At 35.5% G+C, this 23,125-nt stretch overlaps 1 protein-coding gene across 1 annotated transcript in view; it reads left to right on the plus strand.

Moving 5' to 3' along the window:
* The window catches only part of LOC101901751 (putative phosphatidate phosphatase), a 50,552-nt gene extending 30,118 nt beyond the window's left edge, over positions 1-20,434 (plus strand). The window contains exons 3-7 of the mRNA XM_005183295.4: positions 4,274-4,425; positions 16,013-16,231; positions 16,325-16,504; positions 16,981-17,157; positions 19,665-20,434. Of these exons, the coding sequence (XP_005183352.2) occupies positions 4,274-4,425; positions 16,013-16,231; positions 16,325-16,504; positions 16,981-17,157; positions 19,665-19,682 (746 nt within the window). The 3' untranslated portion in view covers positions 19,683-20,434. The remainder of the gene's footprint in view (positions 1-4,273; positions 4,426-16,012; positions 16,232-16,324; positions 16,505-16,980; positions 17,158-19,664) is intronic.
* The last annotated feature ends 2,691 nt before the right edge of the window (positions 20,435-23,125 follow it).

Raw genomic sequence — 23,125 nt, forward strand, 5'->3', positions numbered from 1 at the left:
GCCTTACCCCCTGGTAAACATTACCATCGTTCTCCACTAATAAACAAACGTTGTTTTTATAAAAACAACAATAAAGGGATAAGCCTGACCATTTTGATAGATTTTATCTAAAAAATTGATTTCACAAATTATATTGAAATCGGTTCAGATTTGGATATAGCTCCCATATACATTTTCGGCCGATTTCATGTATGGTGGACCAAACACGATATGTATTTCCAATTGTAATGAAATTTAAAATAAGTAACGGAATTGGGAGCCAAAATGAATTGGTCAAACTAAATTGAAATCGGTTCAGATTTGGATATAGCTCCCATATATATTTTCAACCGATTTCATTTTTTTGATGCACCAAACACGCTATGTATCTCTAATTTCAATGAAATTTGGAATGTGTAGCGGAAATTAAAACAAATATATATTTGTCAAATTATATTAAAATCGGTTCCGATTTGGATATAGCTCTCATATATATTTTCGACCGATTTCATGTATTTTATGCACCATACACGATATGTATGTTCGGTTCCAAAGAAATTTGGAATATGTAACGGGATTTTGATTAGAAAATAAATTAGTCAAATTATATAAAAATCGGTTCAGATTTGGATATTGCTCCCATATATATTTTCCGCCGATTTCACATATTTGATGCACAAAACACGATACGTATTTCCGACTCCAATGAAATTCGGCATGAGTGGCTAAATTTGGTACAAAAATAAATTTGACAAATCATATTCAAATACGCTCAGATTTGTTTATAGCTCCCATATATATACTCAGCCGATTTCACATATTTGATGCACCCAAAGCGAGAGAGATAAAATCTGGCACCAGAAAAAATTGCCAAATTATATTGAAATCAGTTGAGGTTTGGGTATATGCACCAAACGTGATATATATGACCGATACCAATGAAATTCAGAATGTGTGGCGGAATTTGGTTACAATAATAAATGTGACAAATTAATTGGAAATTAGTTAAGATTTGGATATAGCTCCCATATATATTCTCGGCCGATTTCACATATTTGATGCACCAATTTCAATGAAATATGAAAGGTGTGGCGGAATTTGGTGTAAAAATATTTTTTTTTAAATTATATTTAAATCGGATCAGATTGGGATATGATTTTAATAAGAACCATTGACCCACAACGCCTTAGGCTAACACTAAAAAACAACACAACAATTAATTTGAAATACGCTTATTACGGCGAAGTATGTTGCTATCTCGAATTCACTAATGCAATAGAAATGCCACTCAACTTTAAGAGATTGCAGTTTACTGCACTCCTTGGTATTTGCTATGAAATAAATAAATCCGAAGGACAAACCCTTCGTGTATGTATGTCATGTTACTGCTTTTCTAATAGTTTTGGTTATTTACGCATTAAAGTAGTGCAACAATTTTTTTTTAATTTTTAAATTTGTTTTTTTTAACCAACATGTATTCGTAAATAAAATTTTTGAATGCATGTAAAATCAAAAGGGGTAGCGAAGCGCACCGGGTTCAGCTAGTATCTAATATAGGAAGGTGCCGATATGGGGGGATATACGATATTGTGGACCTATAAAGACAAATCTATGTCTGCGTGTAAAGTACTCACAAGGAATCCCTTGTGTGGATTTTCAAAATACCGAATATCGAGGGGTATCGTTATATGGGAGCTATACGTTATCGTTAACCTATATAGAGAATTCTCTTTCGGGTTGTAAAGTACTCACAAAGAACCCCTTGTGTACAAAGAACCTCTTGTGGACATTCCGTTGAAAAATATGGCTAAAAACATCAAAATATCGAATATCGGGGGTACCGTTATATGAGGGCTATACGATACTGTGGACCTATATAGATAATTCTCTGCCGAGGTATAAAGTACCCACAAGGAACTCCTTGTGTGGATTTTCAGACAATTCCGATGAAAAATTTGGCTAACATCATCAAAATACCGAATATCGGGGGGTACCGTTATATGGGGGATATACGATATCGTGGACCTGTATAGACAATTCTCTCTCAGGGGGTGAAGTACTCACAAGGAACTCCTTGTGTGGATTTTAAGACAATTCCATTGAAAAGTGTGGCTAACATCATCAAAATACCGAATATCGGGGGGTACAGTTATATGGGTATATCCCCCATGTCGTATATGGGTATATCCCCCCATCGTGGACATATATACGCAATTCTTTTTGAGGGGGTAAAATGTCCACAGGGGACTCCTTTTGTGGAATTTCAGACAATTCCATTGAAAAATGTGGCTAAAATCATCAAAATACCGAATACCGTGGGGGTACCGTTATATGGGGGCTATACGATATTGTGGACCTATATAGATAATTCTCTGCCGAGGTATAAAGTACTATACGATATTGTGGACCTATATAGATAATTCTCTGCCGAGGTATAAAGTACCCACAAGGAACTACTTGTGTGGATTTTCAGACAATTCCATTGAAAAATGTGGCTAAAATCATCAAAATACCGAATATCGGGGGTACCGTTATATGGGGGCTATACGATATCGTGGACCGATATAGCCCATCTTCGAACTTGACCTGCCTGCAGACAAAAGAGAGATGGGTGCAAAATTTTAACTTCCTATCTTAATTCGTTTATACTGTAGCGTGATTACAACAGACGGTCAAACGGACAGACAGGGCTAAATCGTCTTAGAATTTTACGCTTATCAAGAATATATATACTTTGTTGGGTCTAAAATGATTATTTCGATGAGTTACAAACGGAATTACGAACTTAATATACCCTCCATACTTTTTTTGGTGGAGGGTATAAAAAGAACAAGTTAAAAGGGATTTAAGTTCGGCAAGCCGACACTTTTAATGAAATTATGAAATCATCAAAATGCCGGAAATAGGGAGGTACCGTTATATGAGGGCTATACGAAGGCGTGGACCTGCACAGTCAATTTTCTGTAATAGGCTGTAATATCCATTACGAACTTCAAATACCAATTCCGGTGAAGAATGTCGCTAAAATCATGGGATGTGCCGTTATATGGGGGCTGTTCGAAGGTGGACAATTTTGAAACATTTGCGGTGAATAATGTCGCTTAAATCACCAATATACCGAAAATAGGAAGGTACCGGCTACACCACATTCTTTCTATTTCCACAGACGTACAGACGGACGGACATCGCTAAATTGTATATTTCGAGGTGTTACAAACGGAATGACAAACATAATGTAACCTCCATGCTATGGTGGAGGATATAAAATCGATTAAACTTTCAAAAAACTACCATAAAAATGGTTAAATAACCATATGCCGCTTCAATTGAACACGTTTAAATGTCGGTATATTTTCCCATTGGGAGTATTGGATATTAGAAACTCTATCCTGATGATATCTTTTTTCCTACATCTTCTCTCATGTTTCCATTTGACACTCACAAACTGTCAAATGTGACAATTTATTTCATTTGAAGCTTTTGTTATATTTACAAACACAACATCTTTAACCTGTGCCCTTTCCGTTTCAACATCCATACATACAAGCAGCGTGTATCCACGCTCTACATTTGATCTCGAATTACATATCGCACCAGGATCTTTATTTGCATGTCAAACTCAAGTCGAAACCTCAATGTAATTGGTAAAAAATATTTACCTGTTTACCAATGTTTATGGGCCGATTTACTTAGTATCTTTGTTGTTGTTAGTGGTGTTGGTTGAGATCAGACCATTGGTGTCATTATCAAACTGAAAACCGATACCCATAGCTATGGGTTATGGTGAATGGAAGGAATGGTGTTGGTTGGTGTGTTGTGGTGGCCACATGTGAACGAACACCTGACTGCCACTCACTGGGGCTGGCTGGTTGTCCGACTACCTCATATGTCAGCCATACAATAACGTGTGGCTGCTGTGGCCACCAGTCATCCAAATAGCCAAGCGGCCAAGCGGCCAGCCATTCAGCCACCAGCGACGTGTGAGAAATACTTCATTTAATGACGTCCCAAACATTGGCTTAATCTCCTGGCGGTATTATTGGCTTGGCTTAGTTAAACCATTCAGAAAAATGGCTATGGAAATGAATTGAGATTTGGAAGCAAAGAAAGAAAAAAAGCAACTGTGCGGCATATTATTTATGGGAGTTTTATGTGGCGGTTGTAAATATTCGAAGAGATAAATTTTTATTTCATAAAAGGAATAACTTTGAAGAAAACAAATATCAAAACTTGAGATGTTTTAATGTTTATGTTTTTGATTTTGATTTTTTTTCTTTTTTCTTCTTCTTTTCAGTTGGCTTACCCATTCTCAGTTTCACACTCTGGGGTGAGGCGTATAAGCGCGGCTTCTTTTGCAATGATGATTCGTTAATGCATCCCTATCATGAATCGACGATGCCAAGCTGGTTGCTGTATTTGATGTGCTTTGTCGTACCGATTTCAATGGTAAGTCATGGAGTTGTGTAAAACATAAATAAAACTTTATACACGTAATATTCTGCAGATGATTTATGTTTATTGAAAAATTAAAAAAAAAACAGTAAAGAAAGTCTTAAAGTCGGGCGGGGCCGACTTTATGATACCCTACACCACTTTGCTAATTTAGTAGAGCTCCACATAACAATTAAAAGTTTTTATGGGAGAATTCAATCATACACGCTATGATTATAATTATAATTTAAAGTTCAAAGGACTAAATATGCCGAAGCATTTGTACCTTTTAAATTCGGAATTGTATTGCGCATATGGTGCATAATTAATTTGAAATCGGATAAAGATATATATGGGAGCTATATCCAAATCTGAACCGATCTCGATAAAATTTAACAAATATATTTCTGAGCTGTATTTGATATATTCCCCTGAATATCGCTGTTACGGAGTGCATATTACGGCTGTGGGTAACAAATACAACAAATCGGATGAACAATATATATGGGAGCTATAGCTAAATCTGAACCGATATTCACCAAATTTGGCATACTACCTTCTAGACTTTATTCGGTCGCATGTGCTAAATGTCATCCTAGAAATATGGACAAATATTAGACGCTTGGTACACAATAAAAGGTAAATCGGACGAAGTTATATATGGGAGCTATATCCAAATCTGAACCGATCTCGATAAAATTTTGCAAAGGTATTTCTGAGCTGTATTTGATATATTTCCCCAAATATTGTTGTTACAGAGTGCATATTACGACTGCGGAGGACAAAAATAACACATCGGATGAACAATATATATGGGAGCTATAGCTATATCTGAACCGATTTCGATCAAATTTGGCATACTTATGTTCAGGCGTATTTTGGTTGTATGTGCAAAATTCCATACTATTTGAGCTGATATTACACGTTTGGTGCACAATAAAAGGTATATCGGACGAAGATATATATGGGAGCTATATCTAAATTTTATTATTTCCAATTTCAATAGGGTTCGTCCTTGGGCCAAACAAATGATCTGTGCAAAATTTCATCTCAGTCGGATAATAAATGCGACCTGCATCTTGTTCACAAGAATACATGGAGAGACGGACGGACGGACATGCATAAATCAACTCAGAAAGTGATTCTATGCAGATCATCAAAAGGAACTATGGGTCTATCTCGTTTCCTTTTGCCTGTTACAAACAAATGCACAAATTCATAATACCCTGACCACCTTGTGGTGTAGGGCATAACAAAAACACACACACACCAATATATTTAGTGATAGTACAGTACGACCGTGGTAATACGAACGAGAAAAACAATGTGTTAATTGAGAACGATTGACAAAAAAGCATTCAATACATTTCATAGTCTCTTTCATAGTCTGGCAACATACTATCCGATCGTAATTTATTGGTAGATAGTCGGAAACTTTGGTGTTGAAATTTAAGCGATATACAACATTTAAATAACACTGTGAGGCACGAAAGCTAATTCCCAACAGAACCGAGTAAAATATGAGATTACAATTTGATTTGGAACATTTTTATACCCTACACCACATAGGGTTAAGGGTATTATAACTGGTAACATGGACAAGGAAGCGAGATAGACCCAGACTTTCTGAGTCGATTTATGCATGTCAGTCAGTCTCTCTGTCCGTCCGTCTGTCCATATATTTTTGTGAACAAAATATAGGTCGCATTTATTATCCAATTGAGATGAAATTTTCCAAACAATATTTTTTTGGTCCAAGAACGATATCTATTGAAATTGGTGAGAATCGTTTCATATAGCTCCCATATATGTCTTCAACTGCAATCGGATAAAGATGGATATAGCTCCCATATGTATCTTTATCCGATTGCAGGTTTTTTGTGCACCAAATGGCTAATATCAACCCAAATGGACTGCATTAAGGCAATTCGGACTGAATTCATCCCAGAAGCAAGTACATCAAATTTGGAGAAAATCGGTTCAGATATATCTATAGCTCCCATAGGTATGTTTCATCCGATTTAGTGTTGAAGTCCCTCACATGCGTAATATGTACTCCACAACAATGATATTTGATACCGGGCATCAGATACTGCTCGAAAATGTCTTTGCCACAGTTTATGGATATCGGTTCAGATTTTACGGTTAATGATTACCATATATGTAATATCAGCCCAAATTGAAAAGATTTTTTCATATTCAACCGAATTTTACCATTTGTTGAAATTCGTTCCGGTATATCTACAGGGTGAGATAAAAAACTCCAACCAACTTCAGATTGCTGTCATTTCTAAGCCACTCGTCCGATAGCTGTTAAAACTATTCCAGTGATTGCTAATTAAAGCCAAAGCATTTTGGTGAGAATTTTCCAGAAAAAAAAAAATTTATTCGTGATGGAATTTAAGCGTGATAGTGTGATTTCTTTATATTTGGCTGGAAAACCACAGGTGGCTATCGTTAGAGCACTCCAGCATTTAAATGCGAATAAATCTTTTGTGCCTCGTACCATCGCTTGGTACCGTGATACTGGTTGCGTAGCCCGACGTTAAGGAAGTGGACGGAAGAAAACAGCAACATTAGCATAAATGGTTCGAAAAAACTGCGTCGCAGTGGCCGGAAAATGGCTTGTGAGCGGAACATATCGCAATATTCCATTCGGCAAATATTGAAAAATGAGCTCGGGTAAAGCCATTGAGATTCCAAAAAGTGCAAGAACTTACACCGCAACAGAAAGAAAATAAACTCAAATGAGCTAAAGAGTTGCTTCGCTTGGTCGAAAGTGGTGAACTGCCGAATTTGGTTCTCTCCGATGAGAAAACATTCGTTGTCCGGCAGTTTGTAAACAAACAAAATGATCGTGTTTACTTGCCAAAGAGGTCAGCTGAAAATGGGCACCTTCAGTTGGCCACTAGAACTCAAGCGCCGACCATGGCGATGGTGTGGGCCGCCATAACAGCCGATGGTCCCACTCCGCTCGTATTAATCGACCGTTGCGTCAGAGTAAATGCCGAATATTATCGTGAAAATATTCTGGAGGGTGTATTAAAGCCTTGGACACGCAAACATTTTGGCCGCAGATCTTGGACATTCCAACAGGACTCAGTACCATCGCACTCAGCACGCGCCACTTAAGAATGGTTACAAAATGAGGTTCCTCGTATCATTTCCAGCGCACCAAAAATACCAAAGTGTCGATCACCTCAAACAAGCGCTTCGCCTTGAATAGGCCAAAATACCGCAGAGCAACATTCGGGCAGCGTGTGACGGTTTCATTGCCCGTTTAAAGGTCGTGCCAAAGGTGACCAATTCGAACACATCTAAACTTATTTTAAAATTTGATCCTATTTCCGATTTGTTTTGCTTTCATTCAATAAAATTAAAAAGAAATGTAAAAATTATGGCGTTTGACTTTGTTGCAGTTTTTTTTTTATCTCACCCTGAATTGCTCCAATAAATATTTTTTTAAGTCATATGATGCTTTATATACCAATATTATTTGGTTAATAGTTGGTATTATCTATTTCACATAAATTCTCAATATAAACGTTTTTGTTACGGAGGTACCGATATATGGGTGTATACAATGTATACAATGACATGGACCTGCATAGACAATTTTCTGTCATAGACATTAGTTCCTATTACGAACTCTAACTACGAAATTTGAAACAACTTCGGTGAATAATGTGACTAAACCTCCAAATACCGAATATCGAGGGGTACCGTTGTATGGGGGCTATACGAAATCGTCGACCTATATGGACAATACTCTTCCAGGGAGTAAAGTATTCAGAAGGAACTCTTTGTGTGGATTTTCAGACAATTCCATTGAAAAATGTAGCTAAAATCTTCAGAATACCGAATATAGGGAGGTACCGTTATATGGGGATATACGATATCGTGGACCTATTTAGACAATACTCTTCCAGGGGGTAAAGTTCTTAGAAGAAACTCCTTTGATGGATTTTCAGATAATTTCATTGAAAAATTTGGCTACAATCATTAAAATACCCAATATCGGGGGTACCGTTATATGCGGGAACTTGACCTGGCTGTAGACAAAAGACTTATCTGTGCAAAATTTTAGCCTTCTATCTTAATTAGCTTTGACTCTAGCATTATTGCAACAGACGGACGGACAGACAGGGCTAAATCGTCTCAGAATTTTACGCCGATCAAGAATATATATATACTTTGTTATGTCTAAAATCAGGTAATATTGTCTCTTAAAGTAAAAAGGTCACTAGGAACCGAAGAAGCCCTTCTTACAGCTATAGTGAAAAAAATCTTTGAAGTCATGTATATATGTATGTGTGTTTATATGTGTCCATTTTTAAAGTGTATTTATACCCTACACCACAAGGTGGTCAGGGTATTATGTCTTTGTGCATTTTTGTTTGTAACAGGCAGAAGGAAACGAGATAGACCCATAGTTCCTTTTGATGATCTGCATAGAATGACATTCTGAGTCGATTTATGCATGTCCGTCCGTCCGTCTGTCCATCTGTCCATGTATTTTTGTAAACAAAGTACAGGTCGCATTTATTGCCCGATCCAGATGAAATTTTGCAAAGATTTTTTGTTTGGCCCAAGGACGAACCCTATTGAAATTGGAGATAATCGGTCAAAATTTAGATATAGGTCCCATATATATCTTCGTCCGATTTGCCTTTTATTGTGCACCAAACGTGTAATATCAGCCCGAATAGTATGGAATTTTGCACATACAACCAAATTAGATTTGATCGAAATCGGTTAAGATATAGCTATAGCTCCCATATATATTGTTCATCCGATTTGTTATTTTTGTCCACCGCCGCCGTAATATGCACTACAACAATATTTGGGGAAATATATCAAATACAGCTCAGAAATACATTTGCTAAATTTTATCGAAATCGGTTCAGATTTGGATATAGCTCCCATATATAATTTCGAACGATTTACTTTTGATTGTGCACCAAACGTCTAGTATGTCAAATTTGGTGAAGATCGGTTCAGATATAGCTATAGCTTCCATAAATATTATTCATCCGATTTGTTATATTTGTTATCCACAACCGAAATTTGCACTCCGTAACAACGATATTCAGGGAAATATATCAAATACAGCTCAGTAATATCTTTGCCAAATTTTATCGAGATCGGTTCAGATTTGGATATAGCTCCCATATATATCTTTATCCGATTTCAAATTAATTGTGCACCAAATGGGCAATACAATTCCGAATTTAAAAAATACAAATGCTTCGGCATATTTAGTCCTTTGAACTTTAAATTACAATTATAATCATAGCGTGTATGATTGAATTCTCTCATAAAAACTTTTAATTGTTATGTGGAACTCAACTAAATTAACAAAGTGGTGTAGGGTATCATAAAATCGGCCCCGCCCGACTTTAGGACTTTCTTTACTGGTTTTTCATTCGCTTTTTCCGACTCCTCTTCGGCGAACAAGCTACGTGTTTACTTGGCCATTAGTTAATTGCCATTAAATTAATGTGTCAAATAATTACAGAGAAAGGATAGTTTGTTTTATTTTTCTCCAACACGCCTTTGTGAAAATCAATTTACACCAACAATACCCGATAGTCATCAGAGTTGTGTTAACAATTTGTAACCCAGTTTTAAGATGGGTTTTCTTTCAAACGAGGTTTGTGTGAGTGTGTGTGTGACTTATCTGAAATCTATGAGATTGTTGGTTATTTGTAGTATGTGCTAATGTAAATACGATGTGAAAATAATCAATTAGCCGACTTTCGGAGATGGCGGTTTCTTTAAAAAGTTTCTAATACCGAAACGACACGACACCGGCAACAAAAGAGTTGGCAAACGAACAATAACAAGCAAATAAGATAAAGCGAACGAACCCGGCATGTAAACACTTGAGACGGTCGCTGCATCATAGCCTTCAGATGGCCTTTGTTTTTTTTTTCGTTTTCGATCTTCCATAAATCTACGAAGATTGTTAGATAGGCATAAAGATCAAAAGAGAAACAAAAAACTAAAATGAGTTCAAACAGAAGAACAGTAGCTAACCAGCCACATGCCATTGTTGTATGCTGCGCATGCCTGCATGCTATTTCATGTGAGCAAATATTTGCCATGCAGTAAGTAAATAGAGTGAGGAGCACATATAAATATAAATATGTATGTATAACTCCAACTCCAACTTGGTATGAGAATTGAAGATCAATGGCGGTATTTCTTTTGTAGCTGGATACGATAAACAAAGGGGTTTCTTAAGGTACCGCTGTGCGAGCTTTAGTTGGGGTCATGCTAAACTCCCCTGTTTGCTAAATAAAACATAAAATGGAAAGTGTAGCTAAAGCATTGAAGAAACCGTTATTTTTAAAAATCTAGAAAAGATCATTTCTAAACGAAAAAACCAGTAAAGAAAGTCTTAAAGTCGGGCGGGCCGACTTTATGATACCCTACACCACTTTGCTAATTTAGTAGAGCTCCACATAACAATTAAAAGTTTTTATGGGAGAGTTCAATCATACACTCTACGATTATAATTATAATTTAAAGTTCAAAAGACTCAATATGCCGAAGTATTTGAATCTTTTAAATTCGGACTTGTATTGCCCATTTGCTGCACAATTAATTTGAAATCGGATAAAGATATATATGGGAGCTATATCCGAATCGGAACCGATCTCGATAAAATTTGGTAAACACATTTCTGAGTGGTATTTGATATGTTTCCCTGAAAATCGTTGTTACGGCGTGCATATTACGGCTGTGGGTAACAAATGTAACAAATCGGATGAGCATTATATATGGGAGCTATAGCTATATCTGAACCGATCTTCACCAAATTTGACATACTAGCTTCTAGACTCAATTCGGTCGTAAGTGCCAAATTCCATTCCATTTGGACAAATATTAGACGATTGGTGCACAAAAAAGGGTAAATCGGACGAAGTTATATATGTGAGCCATATCCAAATCTGAACCGATCTCGATAAAATTTAGCAAATGTATTTTTGATCTGTATTTGATATATTTCCCCAAGTATTGTTGTTACATAATGCATATTACGGCTGCGGTGGACAAAAATAACAAATCGGATGAACAATATATATGGGAGCTCTTGCTATATCTGAACCGATTTCGATCAAATTTGGCATACTTATTTTTAGGCCCAATTTGGTTGTATGTGCAAAATTTAATACTATTTGGGCAAATATTAGACGTTTGGTGCATAAAAAAGGGAAAATCGGACGAAGATATATATGGGCGCTATATCTAAATTTTGACCGATTATCTCCAATTTCAATAGGGTTCGTCCTTGGGCCAAACAAATGATATGTGCAAAATTTCATCTGGATAGGGCAATAAATGCGAACTGTACTTTGTTTACAAAAATACATGGACCGACGACGGACGGACGGACATGCATAAATCGACTCAGAATGTGATTCTATGCAGATCATCAAAAGGAACTATGGTTCTATCTCGTTCCCTTTTGCCTGTTACAAACAAATGCACAAAGACATAATACCCTAACCACCTTGTGGTGTAGGGTATAAAAACAGAAAACATCAAATGTGGGTTATTATACCCTCAGCCATATGGCTAGAGAGGGTATATATCATTTGATACGTACAAAACGTGTCTTATCGAAATAACGGTTTTACACCTTTGGTATCTTTGGACCAAATCCGTTTCAGGATATTCGAAGTTGATCTGGCGATGTCCGTCCCTCGGGCTGTCTGTCTGGTTGGTGCGAACGAAGGGAGTTTCCGTTTGGTTCCAAACTTGGTACATCGGTATATTATTATCAAACATAGATCGAGTTCGGAGATGAGGAATATCGACCCACTCCTTCTGGTACCTCCCCCACAACAGGTCAACATTTTCAAAGAAAATATTTTACTGCACAGAAAGATAAAGGATAATCCGATTTTGTTGCACCTTTGCAAATCCTAATATTTACATTGGTACTAGGTAAGGTGCGAAAATGGACAATATCGGTCCACTCCATCAATTACCTCCCCCACAAAGGGTCAAAATATGAGTAATTATAACTCTTATAAAATGTAATGTATTTTATTAATCTCTGGTCTGGTGGAATAAATCGGTCCACTTCTTCTGGAACCTGCCCCAGAAAAAGTCAAAAATTTTGAATAACCATGAAGCTCATAGAACACGAAATTAACATCCGATTCCATTAAGAATTGGCACATCTCAATATTTCCAGCAACACAAGATATGTTATAAAGATGGTAGAGATCCGACCATTTCTTTTGGTACCTCCCCAAAAAGGGTGAAAGTTTTGAATAACCAAAGTGATTATAATATTCGAAATGAGCGTCCGGTTCGCTTCATATTTCACACATTTCATTATTTCAACTAATACAAGTTCTTCTTTGAAGATGGGACATATCGGTTCACTCCTTCTGGCACCTCACCCCCAAAAGTTCAACATTTTGTATATCCATACAGCTCATATAAGGCGAAATTAACACTCGATTCCTTTCATACTTGGTACATCTTAATATTTCCATCAACACAAGATCTTTTATAAAGATGGTAGAGATCGAGTCATTTCTTCTTATGCCTTTCCCACATAGGGTTCAAGATTTTGAAAAACAAAACGCTCAAAGAAAGCGAAATAGGCATCCAACTCTCTTCAAACTTCACACATACAAACATTTTTGTTACCACATGATCTGTGGCGAAGATTATATATATCTGCGAACCCCTTCTGGTACCTCACCCAAAAAGGGACACAATTGGTTCTTTACTACTTGCCATATCTAAATATTTCTTTCAACCAGAAGCCCTAGATGATATCAACGTTAGGCATTCCAGCTCTATATATTCACACAATTAAGTACTTTTCGTATAATTTTTGTATTCATTACTTACATATTTTAATATTTTACATATTTTAACTCTAGACACCAACAGTTATGGCATTATTATATTTTTTAAACAACTATAGTACGTATTTACAAAACCACATCCATATCTTAACCACAGATATCAACAGTGACATCTATATCAAATTTCAGTTTTATTGAATGAAGGTCAAAAAAGTCGAAAATTGCATCAAATTTTAGAATAAGTTTAGATTTGTTGGAATTGGTTACCTTCGGCACGACTTATGGCCTTCAAACAATGGCCTCCTCAATAAAACCGTCACACGCGCCCGAATGTTGCTCTGCGGTATTTTGGCCCATTCCCGCCGAAGTGCTTGCTTGCGTGGTGATCGATACTTTGGTATTTTTAGTGCCAACCTTACTTTCCAAAATACTCGAGACACAATAGTCCAACGGATTGGTATCCGGAAATTTTGGTGCCCATTGTGCGCTGGAATTGAAGCGAGGAAACTCATTTTGTAACGATTCTTGGGTGGCGCGTGCTGAGTGCGATGGTGCTGAGTCCTGTTGGAATGTCCACTGCCAACAGATATATAAATATCAAATTCCTGTATCCCTTTAACCAATACAAAATTTAATACGCATATCCAACACAATCTACATCTCTCCATCCTGGACACCAACAGTGATCCAAAATTAGTACCATTTAGTACTTTTCGAACAGTTATAGCCTACATTTGCAAAATCACCACCAGATACCAACAGATATCTCAAAGAGGCCAAAATGTTTGCATGCCCAAGGCTTTAGTACACCCTCCAGAATATTTTCGCGATAATTTTCGGCATTTATTCTGATGCCACGGTCGATTAATACGAGCGGAGAGCGACCATCGGCTGTTATGGCGGCCCATAACACGATCATTTTGTTTGTTTACAAACTGCTGGACAACGAATGTTTTCTCATCGGAAATAAAAATTCGGCAGTTCGCCACTTTCGCCCAAGCGCAGCAACTCTTTAGCTCTTTTAAATCTATTTTCTTTCTGCTACGGTGCAAGTTCTTGCACTTTTTGGAATTGCAATGGTTTTACCCCGAGCTCATTTTTCAATATTTGCCGAATGGAATATTGCGATATGTTCAGATCACGAGCCATTTTTCGGCCATTGCGACGCGGGTTTCCATCAAGTCGCTTCTTTACTTTTAGAACCATTTCTGCTGATGTGGCTGTTCTCTTCCGTCCACTCCCTTAACGCCGGACTACGCTACCAGTATCACGGTAACGAGCGATGGTACGAGACACAGAAGATTTATTCACATTCAAATGCTGGAATGCTCTAACGATAGCCACTTGTGGTTTTCAGCCAAATATAAAGAAATCACACTATCACGCTTAAATTCCATCACGAATAATTTTTTTTTTATATAAAATTCTCACCAAAATGCTGTTGTATGCTTGTGAATAATATAATGAGGTGTCACGGGAATAATTTTAAAAGCTGTCGGACGAGTGGCTTAGATATAACAGCAGTCTGAAGTTGGTGACAGTTTTTTCATCTCACCCTGTATAGTACCATATAGTACTTATCGTACAATTTAGGTACACATTTTTGAAACCGCCTCCACATATAAAGGTTACACGTGAACAGCGACCCTAATGGCAAATTTTAGATCTTTTGACCCAATTTCAAATTGTACCAAATATAGTACTATTTTAGCTCTATTCGTCAACATAATAGCAAATGGCGACATTTTAAAAGTTAGTACCTTTTGTAACCTTAACGTTACAATTTTCAAAAACCGTTTGGTACATGTATCCTGTAATCTATCTGTGACTTCCAAATTTCTGGCTCAAGTACCCTTTTAGGTTAGAATTTCAGAAAACTCTGTGTTATTAAACTCAAATGCATCAACACTTCAGATTTCTAGCTTCAGCGGTTTTGTCTGGGCATTGATTCTAGGCCAGTCACTTATTTGACAGCTCTTTTATAAGTATAAATAATTTTGTGGAATATTTTGTAGTGTTACGATCCCGTTGATAAGAGGGAATGCTGTAGAGGACATTACATACTAAAATGTAGAAATTTCAAGGAATCTTTATTTGAAAATTTATAAAATTTTTGAAGGGGGGAATTTGACCCCTTCGTATAGGATACTTTGTGAAGTAAGCTTTCAAGATTACGATTCATGTGTATTTTCTTTTTAGATCTGCCTGCATAATCTGCCAAATTTTTCCTGCATTTTATTATATTTCATAAAACGTTTTCGTTTCCCAAGAAGTCAACCTTTAACCCACTAATTTCCATTCATTAGGTCAAACAATTTTAATATCAATCTTTGTAAATTTCCCATGAAATTTAAAATATTTGCGCAATGACAAACTGAACTGTAATTCGTTTCAAACTGCAACAATATCTTATCGCCACCTTAAGGATTTATCTTAAGCGTCTATTGACTTTGGTCTAACCAAAGCAGCTATACTCAACAACATCATCATTCATAGGAACTCCATTCACCTCGCCACACAAGTTAGTTGTTGCTCAGTTCTCTCGGTTACAAGTGTTTGTTGGTATTTGGGAAAATCAACCAAGATCTAGTCGAAGTCATTCCAATATCCCGCTGAGATCCGCAACAAATCACTTTGGTGTACTGTATTTCACTAAACAAATAAATTATTTGGCAGAAAAAAATCCTAACAAATTGAATTGTTAAAATAAATCAATTTGTTTTAGTTCGTTTGAATGATTGTCTATTTCTTTTTTCCTTTTCCAGATAACAATGTTGGAATTTTTCAAAGCAAATTCTCACAAAATGCGCAGCTTTGGTAATCTATCGTCGAGCAATTATTATTTTTGCCATTTGGAAGTGCCGGATTGGGCAATTGAGTGTTACAAGCGAGTTGGCCTATTGATTTTCGGTTCGGGCGTGTGCGAGCTGACCACAGATATTGCCAAATATTCGATTGGTAGGCTGAGACCACATTTCTTTGCGGTAAGTTTCAGGATTTTTTTGTATATTGTATATTTTAAAAGACGAAAAATATTATGGATTGAATTTTAATTTTTTTGTTTTTTTTTTTTCCAGGTCTGTCAACCAATTTTACCCGATGGTACCACCTGTGAGAATCCCATGAACCAAGGCCGCTATATTGAGGACTTCACCTGCCGTGGTTTGGATTATCCCGCCAAAATTATCAAGGAATCGCATTTGTCATTTCCCAGTGGCCATGCCAGTTTTACTTCATTTACGATGATCTATACAGCGGTAAGTTTGCAAAAAAAGTTTATTTGCGTATAAATCTGGCTATAGAAAATAATTTAAAAGATTTAAGGGCTTAGATTTAAGGGCTTTCTTATAGAAGGCCTTTAAAGGCTTCCTTATAGAAGTCCTTTAAGGACTTCCTTGTAGAAGTCCTTTAAGGACTATCTTATAGAAGTCATTTAAGGACTTTCTTAAAGAAGACCTTTAATGGCTGTTTATAGAAGTCCGTTAAACTGTTCGTCTAGAATACCTTTAGTGGCTTCGTCTAGGAGCCTTAATGCTGCCATTAAAAATTGCAATTTCGGAGAAAAATTTTTCTTGGATAACAATGACTTGGTTGTTTCGAAATCACCTTTTTATTTTTATTTTTTTTCAATTTCGAAGAAAAAATTTTCTTGTATAACAATGACTTGATTTTTTCTAATCGCCTTTTTATTTTCATTTCTATTCATTTCATTTCTATTTTTTTTTCTTTCCAGATTTATTTGCACAAACGCCTGACCTGTTCACGCAGTAAAATGTTCAAACATTTACTTCAATTCATATTTTTAATGTTCGCCTGGTATACATCACTGACACGTGTTTCCGATTACAAACATCATTGGACTGATGTTCTGGCCGGAGCATTAATTGGCACAGCCTATGCAATAATTGTGGTAAGTTCAGAGAAAAAATCGAAAGAAAAGAAAACAAACAAAAGTCAAAAAAGTTACAAGTTTGGTGCTATTTATATTTTGAGCCGTGATCCCAGAAAAAATATTTAACAAATAAAAATACATTAAGTTCGGCCGGGGCGAACTTTAAATAAGGTAAAGAAAAAAAATTTTATACAAAAGTATCTGGATTTAAACGTGTTCCACTTTAAATAACGAACTCCAGTAAAATCGGTAGGAGAATGCAGTAAGAGCTTTCTAAAAAGAAACAAGTAAGAAAGCTATAAGTTTTGCCGAATTTTGAATACCCTCCAGCAATTGGAACGAATTTGGCAATTCTCAAAAAAAAAAAAAAAAAAAAAAAAAAAAAAAAAAAAAAATAAATAAATAAATAAAATCCGTTAAAAATTCTGTTAAAATCTTAAAAATGCCGCATGTAGCCGTAATATTAGGACATTAGGACAACATTTGTGATATGCCATTAGAATATTCAAATGCGAAACTTGAAAAAATCGGCGAATAATGTCGCTAAAATTATCAAAATACCGAATATCGGGAGGTCATAGGCTGCAGTATCCATTACGAACTTCTAATACCAAATTTGGAACAATTCCGGTGAATGATATGGCTAAAATAATCAAAATACCGAATATCGGGAGGTGCCATTACATTGGGGCTATACCAAAACGTGGACCTACATGTCCCACTTTCAATACCAAAAGTCCTGCAGATATAATATACATTTGTGCAAAATTTTATCGATCTATTTCAATTGCTTCGAAAGCTAGAGTGACTTCCACAGACGGACAATCGGACAGAAGGACAGACGGATAGACGGACAGACAACGTTAAATCGACATAGAATTTTATGCTGAACAAGAATATATATATTTTGCGGGGTCTTAAATGTATATTTCGAGGTGTTATAAACGGAATGACAAATTTAATATTCCCTCCATACCAACGTGGACCTATATATACAATGTTCCGCCACCGGAGCTATAACCCATAACGAACTACAAATACAAATTTTTGACAAATTTAAGAGAAAATGTAACTAAAACCATCAAAATACCTAATATCCGAAGGTACCGTTATATGTGCGCTATAGGAAAACGTGGACCTAGATATTGAATGTCCTGCTCCGGAGCTATAACCAATCACAAACTACAAATAGCAATTTTTGGATAAATCCGTGGCAATAATCATAAAAATACCGACTATCGAAGGTACCGTTGTGTGGGGGCTATACAAAAACGTGGTATGGTTGAGGGTATACAAAATCCACAACATTCGTAGTTCCTCAAAAGAATTATTGAAAGCCCTGTGGCTCTGTAAGGCTTTATATAATAAAATATTTGACAAATATTTTAAAATCCATGGCGCCGACAGCTTGCGAATTGAAAATCATTACAGAAATTTGGGAATCTGACAGTCCCTTTAAAAAATATTTAGAAAATTGGAAAAAGGGAATTTGATAATCTTTGAAAAAATAAGGAAACGACTTAGAAATACGTTAAATTCGATAAATAGGTTAATCACAATATCCCTAAAATTTCTTAAAATTCAAATTCCGTTATCTATTGAAAGAACCCCTTGTGACCATTTCGTTGAAAAATATGGCTAAAAACATCAAAATACCGAATATCGGGGGTACCGTTATATGAGGGCTATACGATATTTCTGCCGAGGTATAAAGTACCCACAAGGACTCCTTGTGTGGATTTTCAGACAATTCCGTTGAAAAATGTGGCTAAAATAATCAAAATACCGAATACCGTGGGGGTACCGTTATATGGGGGCTATACGATATTGTGGACCTATATAGATAATTCTCTGCCGAGGTATAAAGTACCCACAAGGAACTACTTGTTTGAATTTTCAGACAATTCCATTGAAAAATGTGGCTAACATCATCAAAATACCGAATATCGGGTGTACCGTTGTATGGGGGCTATACGATATCGTGGACCGATATAGCCCATCTTCGAATTTGATCTGCCTGCAGACAAAAGAGAGATCTGTGCAAAATTTTAGCTTCCTATCTTAATTCGTTTAGACTGTAGCGTGATTACAACAGACGGACAGACGGACGGACGGACGGACAGGGCTAAATCGTCTTAGAATTTTACGCTGATCAAGAATATATATATTTTGTTGGTTCTAAAATGATTATTTCGATGAGTTACAAACGGAATGACGAACTTAATATACCCTCCATACTTTTTTTGGTGGAGGGTATAAAAAGCAGACCTACTTCGAATATTTTTTGTCATGCTTGTATGTGACAAATTTATTTTAGAGGTTTTAATTTCGGTCCTAATAATCCGTGACAATTTTTTTAATAATCTACTACTTTGATAATATCAGAAAAAAAATTTAAAATTTTACGTGTTTAATAATTTTTTATCCAAAATATAAATTTATGCATATCTCATTGTTGAATGGAGTAAATTGATTGCAGATTTTATTAAATCTATGTTTTTATTTATCTTTTTTATCTTTTCTAGACATCTTCCATGTGGTAGTAATTAAATGCAAAAGAAAACAGCAGCATATGAAACACAATTATTTGTTGTTGGGATTTTATTATGGAAATACTTTTCTAAATATGGCGTGGACGTATTAATCTTTTTTTCCCCTAACCGGAGATGGGAATGTGTTATGTTTAATTTTGTTTTTAAGTTGGGATTAAATCCTCTTATCATTAAATACTACTTTTTTTAGGTTTTTAAGATTAAATTTTTGGTTTAATTGCTTTAAATGATAAAAAGAAAATTAATTTTTATTTTAGAAATATATTTTGTATCAATATTTGGTGTAACCCAAGGCCTAAGGTTATTTTGTTTAGATGCCTGTTATTGCCATAGTTTTATTTTAACTTTTATCATTTCTGTGATTTTTTTTACATTTTCGTTTATTATTTTTCTTTAAAAACTTGCAATTCTACCTAAAAGCTTTAGTTTTTTATTAAATTTATGTTTTTTTTTTTATTTTTTTCCTTCGGCCTTACACACCTTAACCCATTTTTTTTATCAAATTGTATTTATGGCAATCTCATTAAAAATATTTATATTTATGTGTGTATTGTGGCATGCACAAGTAAAGTTTCTTATATAATTATATATTTTTTTTAATAATTTTTAAGTTTAAATTATTATTCGCACTACAGTAAAGCATCACAAAGTATTTATTCGAAATAAGTGTACAATGTATTATTTTACAGCAACAACAATAAGAACAAAAACTTAATAAATATTTCTAATTATAAGACAAAAGGAATCAAAATGTGTTTTATTCAGTCGGACATAGGCAATGAAGTGGGAATCATTTTCTACGTAAACTTCAAATTTTGCCTTTGGGTAAGTTTTGGTACGACATCAGACATCAAATATGTCAGTGTTTCAAAAATTTGTACTAAACAGGGTATTGCAATAGGCTAAGATCTATAATATCTTTAATACATACTAAGATCTATAATATGTTCTTAAATATACCGATCTTTCTAATTTAGCATGTAGGTTAGATATGTTGTTATTTTGGTTCTAGTGTTCTTAAAGCTTCCACCATTCTATGGAGGGTATATTAGCTTTTTCATTCCGTTTGTAACTCCCGAAATATTCACAATAGACCCTAAAAAGTATATATATTCTGGATCAGGTAGGTATTACTTACCGGAATTATTTCAAATTTCGTATTTCAAGTTCGTACCCCTTACAGCCTATGACAAAAAATTTTGTATGCAGGTTCATGTCTTAGTATAGCCCCCATATAACGGTACCTCCCGATAATCGGTATATCGGTATATTTTCGTATTGGAAGATCTTAATGAGTACTACAACCTATGGAAAAAAAAATCCTATGCAGGTCTTCGTCTTCGTGTATCCTCCATGTAACGGCTTTCAATTAAGTAGTAGTTTTCGGATTTCGGATAGTTACGGAATTTTCTACTACATTTTTGACAATGATAACATTTTCTGCCAAAATCTGTAACAAGGCCTTTTCATACAACCCTTACGTCACATTTTAATAAAACCCCATACCTGTGACAATGTTAGCTTCATTTCAGTCAACGGCTACCCCATCTAATAATAATTCCCAAAATATCTATTTTGTCTTTATCCTCCGTGGTGGTCGATTAATAGCCGACAGAGTACGAGCAGACGTGTCTCGTTACAATTTAGCCACGATTCAATCCAGCTCTTAGAAAGCTCCCAGCGCTTAGCACGCTCTCATCTTCTAACAAGCTCCCAGCATCATAACAAGCTTTCAGCTTCTTAACAAGCTCCCATCTTCTAACAAGCTTCCAGCTTCTTAACAAGCTTCCAGCTTCTTAACTATCTCCCAGCCCTTAGCACGATCCTAGCTCTCAGGGCATTTGGAGTCGACCTAGCGATCTCCGTCCGTCCATCTGTCTGCGGGTTGGTGCGTACGATAACTCCCGAGGGGAATATCCGATTCGGTCCAAACTTGGTAAATCGTAATATTATTACCAACCTTAGATCGATATCGTTCCACTCCATCAAGTACCTCCATTTTGAATAATTATAACTCATATAAAATGTGATGTAAGAGTTCGATTGTCTTCAAATTACACACACCACAATATTTTTATTAACCCAAGGTCTGGTGTAAAAATTGAATATATCGGTCCACTCCTTCCGTTGAGTCCTCCACAAAGGGTAAAAATATTGAATATATATGAAGCTCATAAAACGTGATATTAACATCCGATTACATTCAGACTTAAGACCGCTCAATATTTTAATCAGCATAATATGTGTTATAAAGATGGTAGGGATCGGATCATTTCTTCTGGTACACAATTTTATCTATCATAACTTTCGAAACAAATTTGCGATTCTTTTCGTTGGCCGTATTTCTCAGATCGACCCAATCGAACTATACTTTCTTAACTTATTTTTGTTGCGAAGATTTTTTATAAATTTACTTGCTTGCTGAGTAAATATTTGCATGGAATTTGAATTTGCCTACTATGACAGTTGACTGTACTGTTGCAGCTGCACCTGGCCATAATTGGATAAAATCACAAAAAAAGCGTTATTGTATATTTAAAAATACTTTAATTACCGTTGGTGTTCCAGAAAATAGTAACAGCCAAAGCAATTAAAATAAACACGTTGATCCCCGCATTTTTGCCACCAAAACCAAGCATAAATTAATTTTAAAATTGGTAATTGCTGATGGATGGGTGATTGGTGACAAATACTTATTGAGAAAAATTTTACATATTAAAAGTTTAGAAAGTCAACTTACAACTAGTTCGGTAAGAAGGTGTATCGGAAGCCCTAATTAACCTAAAACGAAAGGACATATCAGTGGTTATGTCGATTTTACGAAACCAATATGCATTTATGTGGGCCTGTATATACTTATTCAAGGTTTATAAAAGATTAAACTAAAATGGCTAATTAATCATATTGTCCTATTTCAATTCATTACGACAACATATTTTGAAGTTAACGACAATTCTTTTGGAAATAGGAAAATAGGGAAATAGGGAAAATTAAAAATGGGGTTAATCGGTTGTTTTCAAATTTGAGTGTTTTGGATTGAGTTAAATACCAGCAGTTGTAAAAAAATTGTAAATATATTTCTCAGATAGGATTTTAACGATTATGAATCCAAAATACTATATTGTATTTAAAAACGAGGCCTTCAAACTTGAGGACCTTCATTATATAGGGACATCTGTAAAGTCTAAAAAATGCCAAAACATAAACTCTTGCCACATTAGCTGCATGGTATGAAGAGACATTTAAAACATCTAAAATTTGTGCTAAATCTTCATTAAATTTCTTCAATTGTGAATTGGTGCTGATACTTTCGAAATGCCGAATATGGAAAGTTCTAAAGGCTGTCCCAACTCAAATCCAATTTTAATACCCTCCACCATTCTATATTGATTTTGTCATTCAGTTTGTAACTCCTCGAAATATTCATGAAAGAC

This window comes from Musca domestica, unplaced genomic scaffold (genome assembly GCF_030504385.1).
Source record: "Musca domestica strain aabys unplaced genomic scaffold, Musca_domestica.polishedcontigs.V.1.1 17, whole genome shotgun sequence".
Lineage (NCBI taxonomy): Eukaryota > Metazoa > Arthropoda > Insecta > Diptera > Muscidae > Musca > Musca domestica.